The 15,220-nt window shown below is 38.1% G+C and overlaps 1 protein-coding gene across 1 annotated transcript in view; it reads left to right on the top strand.

Moving 5' to 3' along the window:
* LOC124279749 (serine/threonine-protein kinase 40-like) overlaps positions 1-11,282 on the top strand; it is a 35,075-nt gene extending 23,793 nt beyond the window's left edge. The window contains exons 6-9 of the mRNA XM_046715615.1: positions 7,577-7,745; positions 8,707-8,851; positions 9,774-9,893; positions 10,799-11,282. Coding sequence (XP_046571571.1) covers positions 7,577-7,745; positions 8,707-8,851; positions 9,774-9,893; positions 10,799-11,081 — 717 coding nt within the window. The 3' untranslated portion in view covers positions 11,082-11,282. The remainder of the gene's footprint in view (positions 1-7,576; positions 7,746-8,706; positions 8,852-9,773; positions 9,894-10,798) is intronic.
* Positions 11,283-15,220: the final 3,938 nt, after the last annotated feature.

Below are 15,220 nucleotides of genomic sequence, written 5' to 3'. Positions count from 1 at the left end.
AGGCATGCCAAGGACACCTGAATCCAGATCATCATCATCTAGAAGGACATCGAGGGACTATACAAGAGCTTCACAAAACTATCAACGCTCCCATTAAGTCTCCGAAAGATCAACCCATAGACAAGTTGATCATCGATATCAAGTATAAGAACTACAATCGTGATATTGGTTCTGTTGAATCCATGACGAGACGTGATGTTCGCTGGCCTAAATAGATCTAGAACGATCAATTAGACACTTATCACCAGACTTCGTGAACACCCACTTCTGAATATGATAAGATGATCCATGCGCCCTATTTAGGCAAGCCGCCACGATCCCACATCCTGTTAAACACAGAGGCTGTTCACGGCAAGCCATATATATATTTATATATATATATATATATATACTAATCGGCTTTTGATTCTCGACACCTTCGCGATGGTCGCTAAGGCTAAGTGGCTCCAAGTCTACTTCACCCAGAAGATCTAGAAGGGATACTTCGAGAACTTCGCTAAGTCTCCGGCGCTCACCGAGGAAGTCTCCTCCAAGGTTTCCATATACTAGCCACTCGGCCATATATAGCTACTGCCAGTCCGTTTCAAGACGCCGCATAAGTTGATTATCAACTGTATGCCAGATGCCGCCTATAAGCCTACGCCAAGATAATTGCTCAGGCTATTTACAACACAGAACGCCGCTGTATTATTAGTCAACGACATTTCATAGATCTTCACAGAAATCAACTATTCCGTGATAAATTGCTAATATACAATCCCGACGACGATACGACGATTATCTACATGCGACCATTACGCATATCTGCAGACAATTCAATATCGAAATTGAACAGCAGCCTTGTTACAGCGAGTATAACTCTTAATCGCCAAAGTTTCTGAGAAGAAATATGTACAACAAGTTCAACGCTAATTCTACAATTATGACGATACATTCATGTATACAGTCTACAAGCTCACAACTTGCAAGTTGTTTATACCCTTATATATAAGGAAGTCGGAATTATATTCAAAACTGAAATTACTTTCACGACAACCAGGAAAATAACCTACCCAGCATAAAATTACAGAGCGAGATATTTCACCCGGAGGTTTTCGCTACATTACCATTAACCCTCAAACACGCGGTCACCGGATAACTTCGAAGCTACGGTGAAGACCGACGCTTATGCTAATATCAACGAATTTACAAGAATTTATTCAAGGTGGGTTTTTTCCCGCTACACCGTGACATCACAGCTGGTATTATACAGAATCAAAATGCCTTGTTCTGATTGGACCATGAGGGACAACGACCTACACAGAGGTCGATCTCAATTCACAGTTCAAGACTTACGCCACAAGTGACAACTATATATCAGTGAACGAAAGCAAGCCTCATTACAGTCCAGTTAACCTGAACATTCATGATTAGACTGCCTTCTTCATTAGAGACCTCCCCTGTCAAGTTAAGACGAGGGATCGGCAGTCAGGCGATTTTACATAAAGTTCAACGAGGACAGACACACCTGGTTGTGCACCTACATCGCCAAGGACTTCGCGAGCTTAATTACCTAGACGAAGATACAAGTGGATCTAAATCCACAGCGCTTCAGACTACAGCTGAATTTCATCAAGCTTTAATTAACACAACTAGATGGTTAGTAAACCTACTAAACTTCTGTTTGGAGAATAAAACGGAAATTTCACTTCAACCTGGGATATGAATATAGTGTTCCAACACCTCACAAGTGAGGTTTATGAACACGCTTGATGACATACTTGGACCCCATGATACGATGATTCTATCAAGTTGGCCAGCAAGAGCACTGTAAATTTATCTCCACCAAACCAAACAGGAGGAAAAATGCAACAGATTATTTCCTCTATCATCAACTTACGCAGAGTGAAGTCTCATGTACTATATCTCCATTTGATCAGAACTGTCATACTACGTGCATATGCGGATGGACCTATTCCGACCCTCCATGAGCTTAATACTCATGATATTATAGCTTAACTTCTACAATTGTTCTACACAAATGTGATTGAAATAATGGAGGGTTATTTCTGAAATCCGATATGGTGGTTGCAAACCATTATCTGAGAGATATCACCACCGAGGACGCCTCAGGTATACACCAATTCGATCCCATGGTCCTCGCAGACAACAGCTGACAGTTCTCGAGAAGATAAGTCAATCTAACAGATTTTACTTATCTTATAACAATACTAAATAGCTTCATGCTATGTATAATTTACTTAAGTTCCTTTTATCATCACAGTACTATGATTATTACATCATACAATATATATAGTTAACAACTCTACAGAGTTTGTTATTATATATATTTACCTTAAGTTATTCATATCTTAAGAGTAATACTATGGTTACATGATAAATGCATTAGCTAACAAACTCTACAGAGTTTTTGGCTATTTTATACATAGCTTAAGTTAATTAAGCTAACAAACTCTACGGAGTTTTACTATTATATAGGTAACTTAAGCTAATTATACCTTAAGCATAGTACTATACTCATATTATTAAAATATATTGGCTAACAAACTCTAAGGAGTTTTGCTATTATATAGGTAGCTTAAGCTTATTCATATCTTAAGCTTAGTACTATGTTTATATCATATAAGTAGATTAGCTAACAAACTCTAAAGAGTTTTTGCTATAAGTATCATCATATTTCTAAGCAATATGGTTATATTATAACATGTATTAGCTAACAAACTCTACAGAGTTTTAGCTATTATATATGTAACTTAAGCTTATTCATATCTTAAGCTTAGTACTATGTTTATATCATATAGGTATATTAGCTATCAAAACTCTAAAAGAGGGTTTTGCTATTATATATTTCATTTTAAGTTTCATCATATTTTAAGCTTTATGGTTACATTATAACATGTATTAGCTAACAAACTCTACGGAGTTCTTGCTATTATATATGTAGCTTAAGTTTTCCTTCATAAGCTCAATACTAGGTTTATATCATAGCTAACAAACTCTAAAGGGTTGTTTTCGCTATTATACAATTAGCTTAAGTTTCATCATATCTTAAGCAGTATGTTTACATTATAAAGATAGCTAACAAAACTCGACGGAGTTTTGTTATTATATATATATAGCTTAAGTTTCATCATAACTTAAGCTCAGTACTATGTTTTAACATAAAAGTATATTAGTTAATAAACTCTAAGGAGTTTATTTTGCTATATACTTTTAGCTTAAGTCTAATCTTATCTTAAGCTTAGTACTATGGTTACACTATAAACATATTAGCTAATAAACTCTACAGAGTTTTTTGGCTATTATATATGTAGCTTAAGTTAATAATATCTTAAGCACAATACTATACTCATATTGTAAAATATATTAGCTAACAAACTCTACGGAGTTTTGCTATTATATATGTAGCTTAAGTTCATTATATCTTAAGCACACTACTATACTCATATTGTAAAATATATTAGCTAACAAACTCTACGGAGTTTTGCTATTATATATGTAGCTTAAGTTAATTATATCTTAAGCACACTACTATACTCATATTGTAAAATATATTAGCTAACAAACCCTACAGAGTTTTGCTATATATATGTAGCTTAAGTTAATTATATCTTAAGCTCAGTACTATACTAATATTATAAATATATATTAGCTAACAAACTCTACAGAGTTTGGCTATTATATATGTAGCTTAAGTTAATTATAGCTTAAGCACAGTACTATACTCATATTATAAAAATATATTAGCTAACAAACTCTACAGAGTTTGGCTATTATATATGTAGCTTAAGTTAATTATAGCTTAAGCACAGTACTATACTCATATTATAAAAATATATTAGCTAACAAACTTTGCTATTATATATGTAGCTAAAGCTTATTCATATCTTAAGCTCAGCATTATATCTATATCATATAAGTATATTAACTAACAAACTCTAAAGAGTTTGCTATTATATAATTAGCTTAAGTTTAATCATATCTTAAGCTTAGTACTATCAGAGACCATATAATAAAGGGACGGCCCTCTAGCCAGTGCGCAAAACCATCAGCCCTACGGCTTGTACTGTGCAGCCTATCCGGAAGCTGGCAAAAACGTGTGTTGACTTCAGTCATTGATTTCGCGTATTTTCATTGCAAAGGTAAGATTTGATTTTTTTCATGTATTCTCATGCCTATACTTACATTTGCAACAGTGCATTACAGGTGTATTAGTGGTGCTAAAGCATATATTTGTCTTTGTATTTGATGAAAACTGTCATGTGTGCTCGCCGATTCTGTGAGAACAATGGCGAGGTGTAAAATCGGCAAAAGTCCCGGGATTTTGATTTTCAATAACGGATACTAATTCTCAATGCAAATCCTTAGTTACGGGGTGTAATGAAAGAAAATAAGATAAAGATTTGTATAGGGGCATTTATAAGTCTGTATGCGTTCAGCGTCATTCCTTATTTTGGCTCGTGCAATGCGATAAAATATGATGTTTTCGAAATATTTTTACTCCACAACACTTGATTTTCGCACGCTTTCACAAGAACAGCTTATTACTAGCATGTTTTAAATAAACATGTGAACATTCATTCGCGATTTCCTCTTTTTTGAACGTGGTACACTTTTATATATGGCTACGATCGGTATTTTTATTTTTATGATTTTTGGCGAAACCCATATTTGCGTCGTGATACTGAACATTTCAATTATCATGTAGCAGACGACATAACATTCATTTTGTTCATTAATATAACGTGAATATATATTTAAATCATTCTACAAAAGTCTCATTCACCTAATCGTTTGAAAAAAGTACATATTTCCATTATTGTTCATTTTGATGATTATATTTGTGGAAAAGGTCCTTATTTATCATGTAACAATTCAAATATTTTTCTGTTATCATTATTCTTCCTAATGAAGTTTGATTATGAGTTTACCTGGGCTTACACAGTACCTACAACCTGTCTTATGCAACAACAAAAATGAAAAATGAACTCATTATTCAACATTATATTTATATCATAAAATTATCATTTGTTTTGTAGATGCCCAGGAAAAAGAAAGTTTTCATCGGAAGGGCTACTCAAAGAGCCTACTATTAAGTACAATATTCCCATCTTGATTAAGTAGATATACCTTGTTTGAAAGAGCATTGGCAACCAACTATTGCATAATTTTAATTTCAAATTCAGTTTAGAGTTTATTTGCAACAGTTGAAATTCACATTTACTGTGTTTTTAATGAAAGAATATCTAAATGGTTGAATTTAGTAATACATCATTGTACATATAGATCTATGGTCCTATTCTACAATAAATACATTGTACATATAAGAACGTGTGATGTTGTGTTTTAATGTTATTGGTTGCATTTTCCTGCCAAGTTAAAGTTGACACTTTGCTGAAATTTTTTAATTGATAGGGTAATGTAGTACAGCCCATTTAACACATATATTTCATTGGCTCGGAGGCAAGTGACTTTAGTATTTAGTGGCTTCCCTTTGAAAAAAACCAACAAGTGTCTCCAAACGGCCCAAAGCATAATCACTGCTAGCCCCAAACTGGCATTATAAAAACATTAACGCTCTTGGAAAATGTGAAATCGTGTTTCGTTGGGACTATAAACTTTATAATAAACACCAGTCAGTCACAGGCCCTCGTGTCTTTCCGAGGATTCATGATTTTAATAATATTGTTTTTGAGATGACACCCGAAATTCGAAATGCTTCACAGTACAATACATAATGACAAGGCGGACACTTCTAGGGTGCACCCTACCCGACTTCTGCGATGCCGATCGCTATGCTACCATCGCATGCAATCGATTAAAACTTTATGTAAACATAATCATGGATGATTGGCCTATCGAGCAACACTCATGACACCTACCAATTCTTTATTGTTATTTCTGCAAGTCGATTGAAAACCAATTTTGACTCAACTAAACGATCTTGACACAAATGGATGACGATATGTCCGCACACAAAGAGGTGTGGTCGAAGCAAAGTCCTCTGATTGGCTAACGCTTGCAAATCTGCACATTCTTTATAAATTCAAGGAATTTTTACTTTCATCGACTGCTTGACCACACCGCGTTTTGTGCCAACGAATACTTGCAAGTAAATCTTGAGATTAGCCATGTGATGATACGTTTAGGGAGCATCGGGGATATTAACAACTGTAATGTTAAAACTGCCTTTACCTGACTGGGTTAGTTTGATTTTGTATTTTGAGTTTATATTCTCTGTCCTGTCGTAGTCTGTGAATTCTCCAAGTAAGTATCGAGGTCCAAGTTGGAATCATCCCAGTGAATGAATTAAGTCGCCCATGGCCATGCCGAATGTTGAAACAAATATTCCAGGCTTATGATCTACACGCATTTCGCGAATGATACATGTTCTGGCGATGTTGTCAGTTGACATGTGCAAATGAGAGATAAGATAAAAATTAAGATTATTGTAATCAGTTTAATGGAGCTGTCCATGTAATGCTTAACTGCCCAACGCAGCCGGTGAAATCCCGCTAAGGGAATTCACTCTCGGCCCGGATATTACGCAATATTGTTTACGTGGTTACCAGAGTGCTCATTTGCGAATGTCTGCGCATTTGTTGCGCATGTGTACCGGAAGAGGGAAGTTAGCAGCAGGGTGTCGATGTGTATCAGTTACATGCCAGGCCGTAGCGCTGATGGTTAGTGATAAACTGTTGGGGAGGGCCGTCCCTCTATTATATGGTCTCTGGTACTATGTTATATCTTAAAGTATTTTAGCTAACAAACTCTAAGGAGTTTATACTAGCATATTAACAAGCTTAAGTCTATTAGTCTTAAGCATTGTATTAATGTTATATATACTTTATCATAATAAGTACATGGTAATAACCTTTTATATGGCAGCTGATAAGTTAGCAGCAGGAATTCATCAGTTCAGTGCCTTTATGAAGTTCCCATAGGGTTATTACAATCATCACAGTTCAAATCACTAATTATTAAAAATCCAAAGTATTAGATATTCCCACCTCCGTTCCGTAGGATGCTACAAAGCAAAAGAGCATGAGTCAGGATAAGGAAAAATATGTAATTTTGGAGTAAAATTGATATTTTATACTTATCCTGACTCATGAGGTCAGCCCTCCCATCCTCCCCAAATAACACTTTGGATTTCCCTGTAAATTCAAATGTTGGGCTCAGTATATGAGGAGAGAGTGAGGCACATGGGTAGAGGTGGCGCCCTCGTTCACGCTCTTGTGGAAAGGAGGTAACTCGTGGTGAATACTAATTAGTGATTTTAAATTGAAGGGAGCTTCAATTAGGGAGATACAAGTGTTCCACTATGTTCGCAAGAAGAAGAAGACAAGCAAAAAGAGCATGAGTCAGGATAAGTATAAAATATCAATTTTACTCCAAAAATTACATGTTTGATTCACCAAATACTTGAGTGAATCGTAACAGCCCTAGTTAAGAAGGACACTGACTGTAGCAATGCTGCATATGTTGTTTGTTTGTTGTTTAACACTGCACACATGTTGTTTGTTGTTGTTTGAAATACCCCAGCTATATGCCGTTGAATGTTAATGGTTTACAGAAGAACATCGTCCATCGTGACCTGAAGCTGGGTAACATGATGCTCAACATGCGGACCCGGCGCATCACCATCACCAACTTCTGTCTCGGCAAACACCTGGTGTCAGAGAGCGACCTCCTGCGTGATCAGCGAGGCAGCCCTGCCTATATCAGCCCTGATGTTCTCAGTGGTAGGTCGTGCTAAAAAGTATAGTGTGTATTTTGTGAACAATCAACTGGGTTATTATCATTACTGCCCAGAGCATAGGGCTTTGAGGGGCTCTTTGCTTTTAAGGAACTTTGATCAGTGGTCTGTTACTCAGAGTGAAGCGCATTTCTGGTGTCCCCCACCATGATATTGCTGGGATATTGCTAAAAGCAACATAAAACCATACTCACTCACTGTTACACATTTCCAGCATTAATAAACTCTGTCCATTGTGTCTTCTGCCACAATTTTGTTGCAAATACCAGAGATAACATAAATCTCCATTTTAAAATATAATAGCACCAATAACAGAGATGCCAACCTTGAATCTAATGACAGTGGAGTCATAACTGGCTGGAAGTCAGGCCCAAGCACCAAATCTGCGAGTTAGGGGTGAGCACATGGTCGGCTCCACCATTTTGTTTCACTTATACATGGGCTATGACATGCATTCGGAAAAACTTGTGAATCTTCGCCATCAATAACACTCAATATACACAATCGAGACCCAAAAGATCACACGCTAAGCTTCTGAATGCTTTTACCAGTGTTGATTCAAATAAATCACCAAAAATTGTATACCATAAAAAATATTCAGATTTTTTTTCTGAAAAATTGGAGTTTTTAATGATAAATAGGAGAGCAGAATTTGTATTAGAAAATCGGAGTAACTTCGCCAGAATCGGAGTGGTTGGCATCTCTGCAATAAAATAAGTTCCTGATGCATGAAGAACAATTATAATCTTCATGAGCTAAATTAATTTTTAACAACAAACTTAAACAAAGTCTTGGAAATTGATGTAAAATTGAAGCTGTAATTCATCGAAGTTTTCTATTTCTCCTTGGATTCTCAATGTACACCTATGTACACTTTCAATCTGATTTGACTGTTACTGATGAATGTATTGTCTATGACATTTACAATGTTTGTTTCCTCTCGTCAGGCAAGCCGTACCTGGGCAAGCCAAGTGACATGTGGGCCCTTGGGGTGGTGCTGTTCACCATGTTGTACGGCCAGTTCCCTTTCTACGACAGTCTGCCAACAGAACTCTTCAGGAAGATCAAGTCTGCAGAGTACAGCATACCTAAGTGAGTCCCTGGATTTGGTACCCGTGAAGATCTGGTTATAATAGGTCATCACAAACCTTTGTTTGACGCAAGAGGCGACTAATGGAATCGGCTGGTCAGGCTTGCTGACTTGGTTGACACATGTCATCGTATCTCAGTTGGGTAGATCATGCTCTTGCTGTTGATCACTGGATTGTCTGGTCCAGACTATATACAGACTGCTGCCATATAACCGAAATACTGCTGAGTGCAGCGTCAACAACCGATGAACCAACCCTGGATTTGGTGAGAGGTTTTAGCTCTGGCCTGTTGGCCACCTGTGAACAGGACGCCACAGCGGCTGAATGGGTTAGATTGCTGACCTTGTGTACCTTGATGGGACTCAACAATCTGTACTAGAATCTGTACTTTACTGAGAAAATGTAATACCAAATATAACATATGTTACATGTACCATGATTCCCAGACCAGAATGGGATTCCGCAGGGATTGACCATTATACTTTCTGGCTGGTTCCTGGGATTTGTGTTATAAAGAAACATTTTGCCTCAGTTTTAACCTTTGAAAATAGGTCACTGGAAGTAGTAAGAAAATGTCTTCTCAGATGCCAGTTCATCTATCAAAGACAAAAAAGCATACATGTTACAGTGACAAAGCGAATTCTATCTCAGCCTGAAGTACTCAAAAGCCTGCTTCATCCTTTTGCAATCCTACCAGGTAGGATTATACCTCCTTCTTCCCTTGTATATACTCAATTTACAGATCTGGCTTCCTGAACATCTATATATATATTTGTCTTGTATTACTACACCAACTTCTAAATGCCATTGAAGAATTTCCCTACCATGTATCATCAGGCAACTTTATGTGTTTGCTGGAAATGTAATGTGATTGTTCTTAAGACTGGACTTCGACTAACCCCCAGTGTTGTGTTTGTTGTCAGTGATGGTCGTGTGAGCAAGGCCACAGTGCTGGTGATCCAGAGACTACTGGTGCTGGAACCACAGACTCGGATGACCGCAGGTCAAGTCCTGGATGACCTTGGGACAATCATTGCCACGTGGTATGTACAGGACATGGCACTGCTGTACAATCATTACCAACATTCAATCCCTACCTGTACAATCATTACCAACATTCAATCCCTACCTGTACAATCATCAAGATTCAATCACTACCTGTACAATCATCAAGATTAAATCTCTAACTGTAGAATTATCAATTCCTTTTCAATAGTCATAAGAAAAATTGAGAACATTCTTTCTATTTGAAAATGAATAAGTTCTAAATTTATAAATTTCTTAGGAAATGTTCGCATATTATAGGTGAGGTGGATTGAGTGTCATGAAAGAATGTAAATTATTTGAAGGCCCGTGAAGAATGGTAAACAAATGGGGGTAAGGGAGAGTGAGTGAGTGATTTTTTAGTTTTACGCTGCACTCAGCAATATTCCAGCTATATGGCGGCGGTCTGTAAATAATTGAGTCTGGACCAGACACCCCAGTGATCAACAGCATGAGCATCGATCTGCTCAATTGGGAACCGATGACATGTGTCAACCAAGTCTGACCAACCTGACCACCCGAACCTGTTAGTCGCCTCTTACGACAAGCATGGGTTACTGAAGATCAATATTCTAAACCGGACTTTCACAGGTCGGTAAGGGAGAGTATTTCAGCAAAATATGATAGTCCAAAGAGCAATCGAGCCAAACCCCCAATCCTCCACCCCTATGAATTAAGCCAATCATGATTAGTCTTTTCTTGTACATTTATACACAAACTAAATCACAAACTGTGCTATCATTTGTTTTTCATGCACATGGACAGTTCTATCTACCTTGTATTCCATATGAGCCCCAAGGGCTTAAATGTGTTAAGCATTCCATCCTTAGGAGAGCCCTGTCAACGACTTAATGTATTGCACCCCCTTAATCTGTGTAACATGATTGTTACTTTCCCTTCCAAGGAGAGCCTTGTCTGTCAGTGGACCAAATCAACAAGTGCCAGACCACCCACCTTCCAAGCCTGACCACCCTCCTGCCCTGCCTGTCCTAACCCAACCAAGTGACCTTGAGGTCAAGCTGCATCAGCTACAGTCAGACTCCCAGAATGATGCCAAGGCTCAGAAGGTTCACGTTGTAAGGAAAAGGCCGACCAATTCTCAGCCCTCAGTGAGGAGAATGAATGTTGATGCTATTCCTTTAACAGCAGATGAACTCCGTGCTCACCAACACCTTCTCCCAAAATGAGTGATAAGTGGATGTCTTATCTTCAAGGGACTGTTCCACAAAGGAATCTTAGTTCTAAGTTGAACGTACGCCCATACTTTAACATTGGCTTACCATTGTCGCATTACTGAGATCATTTTGTGGGACAGGGCCCAGTCTGTTGTCAGCAGCAGGCTGTGGGGATGTAACCAACCAGAGGCAGTTCTGCACAGTGAGTTGGTGAGGTTTTAACCAACCAGAGTCAGTTCTGCACAGTGAGCTGGTGGGGATTTAACCAACCAGAGGCAGTTCTGCACAGTTAGCTGGTGGGGATTTAACCAACCAGAGGCAGTTCTGCACAGTTAGCTGGTGGGAGCTGACAAACCAGAGACAGTTCAGCAGTGAGTTGGTGGGGATGTAACCAACAGAGGCAGTTTTGCACAGGTAGCTGGTGGGATCTGACTGTTATTGAGAGGTATTTTCTTCAGGGTCTTTTTGAATGCATATTTGGTATGACATTCTGTTGTGTAATTCATCAATGACACAATTTCATTGCATGTCATATTTACATCCATTAATAATCATGATGTTTGGACAATATAAATCCTCAAACTGCTACATGAAAGTATTGAAATGAGTGCAGGGATTGGGAAAGGCAGGGGCCATGGGCCATTTTGCACATTAGAATAAAAAATGGCCCATTAAAATTTGAAAGTTATTATTGATAGAAGGGCAGTGGCCCATTCTAAATTCAGAAAATTGCTAATAATCCTGAAAATGGCCCATTGTCAAAGTTCTCTATCTCAGTCCCTGTGAGTGTCACATGAACAAAGTGCTGAGTGAGTGAATTTAGTTTTACACCACACTCAGCAATATTCCAGCTATATCAACAGCATGAACATCAATCTACGCAACTGAGATATGATGAAATGTGTCAACCAAGTAGAGAGCCTGACCACCCAAACCTGTTAATCGCCTCTTACGACATGCATGGATTACTGAAGATCAATTCTAACCCGGATCTACACAGGTTACAAAGTGCTGACCTGCATGAAGATAATCATGTTCACTGTAAAGTAATGTGATGTTTCATTTGAGACATCTGCATGAACAATCTACAATATGGAGTATTTTGTCATGACATCTTGTGAAAAATGCTTTTGTACAGATGTATATAGTAAATCATAAATCTATAATAAACTGTGAAGTATGTAAATGTATTGTCATTTGTTGGCAGGCCAAGACGTGATCTAGTCTGTTAACTGGAATATCTAGTTTACCGGACTACAGCAATTGAGAACATAGATGCTTGTGTCATATCTTGAAGCTACATACACAAGCATACTGACATCCACACAGATGACATTCTGGGCCTAGATTTTCGAAGCTCTCTTAGAGCTAAGATAGTCGTAAGTGCCATACCTTTAACATTAACTTATGATTATCTTAGTGTTAAGAGAGCTTTGAAAATCTAGGCCCTGGAATTTAACCAGCCAGAGGCAGTTCTGTACAGTGCGTTGGTGGGGATTTAACCAACCAGAGGGCAGTTCTGCACAATGCGTTGGTGAGGATTTAACCAACCAGAGGGAGTTCTGCACAATGCGTTGGTGGGGATTTAACCAACCAGAGGCAGTTCTGCACAGTGCGTTGGTGAGGATTTAACCAACCAGAGGCAGTTCTGCACAGTGGTTTGGTGGGGATTTAACCAACCAGAGGCAGTTCTGCATAGTGCGTAGGTGATGATTTAAACAACCAGTGGCCGTATGCACATGTTGGGCGTAGTGTAACACACTACGTCGGGCTTAGCAGCGCCCTCCTCTTACACGTCATGCACAACGTCGGTTAAGCCTAGGCGTTACTACGCCCGGCTTAACGGATTTACGTCAAGGCGCGGTGTGCTATTTTTAGATTTTCGAACGTTTTTAAACCACCGGTAAAAGGCGCGAAACAACTTCGCGGTACATCCCTTGCAGCCGTAATCCTGGAAAGCCAAAGAAAACCGAGAAAACCCAACTTTACCGATGGATCCTGATGGAGAAATAACATGGACTTTCAAAATGGGCTTCACCATAAATGTCGCCATATTTGACACATTACGAAATCACGATTCACAGCGTTATTTGGTGTATGTTTTCAAATGTTCAAATCGGATAATTACTACTCAGATGTATTGAATTTCAAAAATAGCATATTAATGATCACTGATATCAGGTTTTCATGAAATCACTAATGGTAATTCTGAAAATACACGTGTAAACACGAACGCCGAAGTGCGCTTTCCGTCATATTGGATAGTGTTTACAAAATCAAGTTTCGCGGAGGACGGTAATGAGACGCCAATTACATCACGTGTATATCACATTTACCTGCTACAAATGCATCACTGAATTCCCCATACATTTTAGAATCAAATTACTAATGGTCTTTGTCACCAATATCAACTGTCTGGATAAAATGAAACGAAAGATATTGAGTGTCAAAAGTCCAAACGAACGCTGTGCTCGAAAGACATGCAGCCGTCTATTCATTGCTTGCAATGGCTCAATAGCTTTAGAATATGCATGGAAACAGTATCGTAGCAAGAAATGGGAAATTAAAAAAAGAAGCAATGCAATCATTTGATATTTCCTAAAAATATTGTCGAAGTGTCCGTGCAGCGTGACGCCATGACTGACGCAGAACGAGAAAGGTTTTTATCAGCATTTCTGGCTTCTTCTCTTACTTACAATGAAAACGATAAAACATATAACAATACACATATAGTCAGAATCATTCTGATTACTTACATCTCATATTTATGTACAAACGATCCCTGAATCAATGGAAGGGTCCTCGCAAAATCCTGTGTACCTTTGTCAGCGTGGCCGCCATTTCATAAGTAATCGGTCGGTGGTAGTGATGTCATACGTCAACATTGTTGTACATGTTAGACAATTTCTTTGAGGTGAAGGTCGGTTGAACAAGTGTAAACACAATCGCCCTATCCTTCCGATTACACTTTCTTTTAAGTTAAATTGATGCCAAACAGGTGCGCGTGTTGCTCACAATAAGATACGCAGTCAAACCGTCTAATTGTTGATATATTCAGGACACTATTTAATTGGTAAAATCATTCATTTTATGTATGGTCTAAAGAGTGTTAAATTCAGACATAGAAGCCGAGACCTTTCATACAATTAATGGAATTTAGGTTAGATATATACTAATCAGCAAACCAATGTCGTCTTTTTCAGACGTCGCAAAATGCATATAACAAGCCATGACGTCAACTAAAATGTTGTATTATTATCAGTAATTTCAGTACATTTGAAGATATGGCTAGTACTCCGTTAATAATGATGCAAAATTAGTCAATATACATCTACACAAACTGGAGAATATGGGAATCTAAGAACTAACTTACATATCGGATAGGGCCATCCAAATCGCTATTCTGCTTTCTCAAGTAGTACATTGCCATCTTTTCTTATAAATTGTGAAACTACCAAAACGTATCCGCTCACATTGGGGAACTTTGTAATGGAATAGGTTGGTTCACCGTAAACACAACATAACGAAAATATAGCGTAAGTATCCACAACAACTTTTCTCCAAGTGATCTGAGTAACATTGACCTAGTGTTAAGCATAACTCAGTTATGCCCCCTTATCTTTTATACGAGTATGACCTCCCTGTCGTCAGTTGACGTCATAGAAGAAAATCCATTTTTGACACTTTTTGCGAGTCATTTTTAATGTTGAGCGTCTAACGTTATGCATTAGCACATAAACCCAATTCATATACACTTATGTCGTTCAGATATCAGGCTGTATTTTCTTCGCTCACACTTTCTGTAAAGATGCCAGATTAAAAAAATCGTAGCAGAGTGCTTTTATCGGTGCACGACAAAAAGCGGAGAAATTGACAGTTTGTTAGCGCGTAACAAAATTTTAGACAACATTTAGCAGTGTCTATTTCTCAAACCGCCGAGGTAGTCGCACTTATATTTATACCAACGGATATGAAATTAAATATTCTACACTTCTGTGTAATTTTATAGCCATACGCAGATCCAGGACCACGCGAGCGCAATTCTCGCACAACGTTCACTTTTAAAAACTTTTGAAAATGTGCGCCTGATAAAAAACTCGGCATCCAGTGCCGCCATTACAAGGCTACGCCTGCTGGGTAGGTGGCGTAAA

This window comes from Haliotis rubra, unplaced genomic scaffold (genome assembly GCF_003918875.1).
Source record: "Haliotis rubra isolate DU_JTF1 unplaced genomic scaffold, ASM391887v1 Scf256, whole genome shotgun sequence".
NCBI lineage: Eukaryota > Metazoa > Mollusca > Gastropoda > Lepetellida > Haliotidae > Haliotis > Haliotis rubra.
The sequence above is the reverse complement of the archived record's forward strand: the minus strand, read 5'-3'. Positions and strand labels throughout refer to the sequence as shown.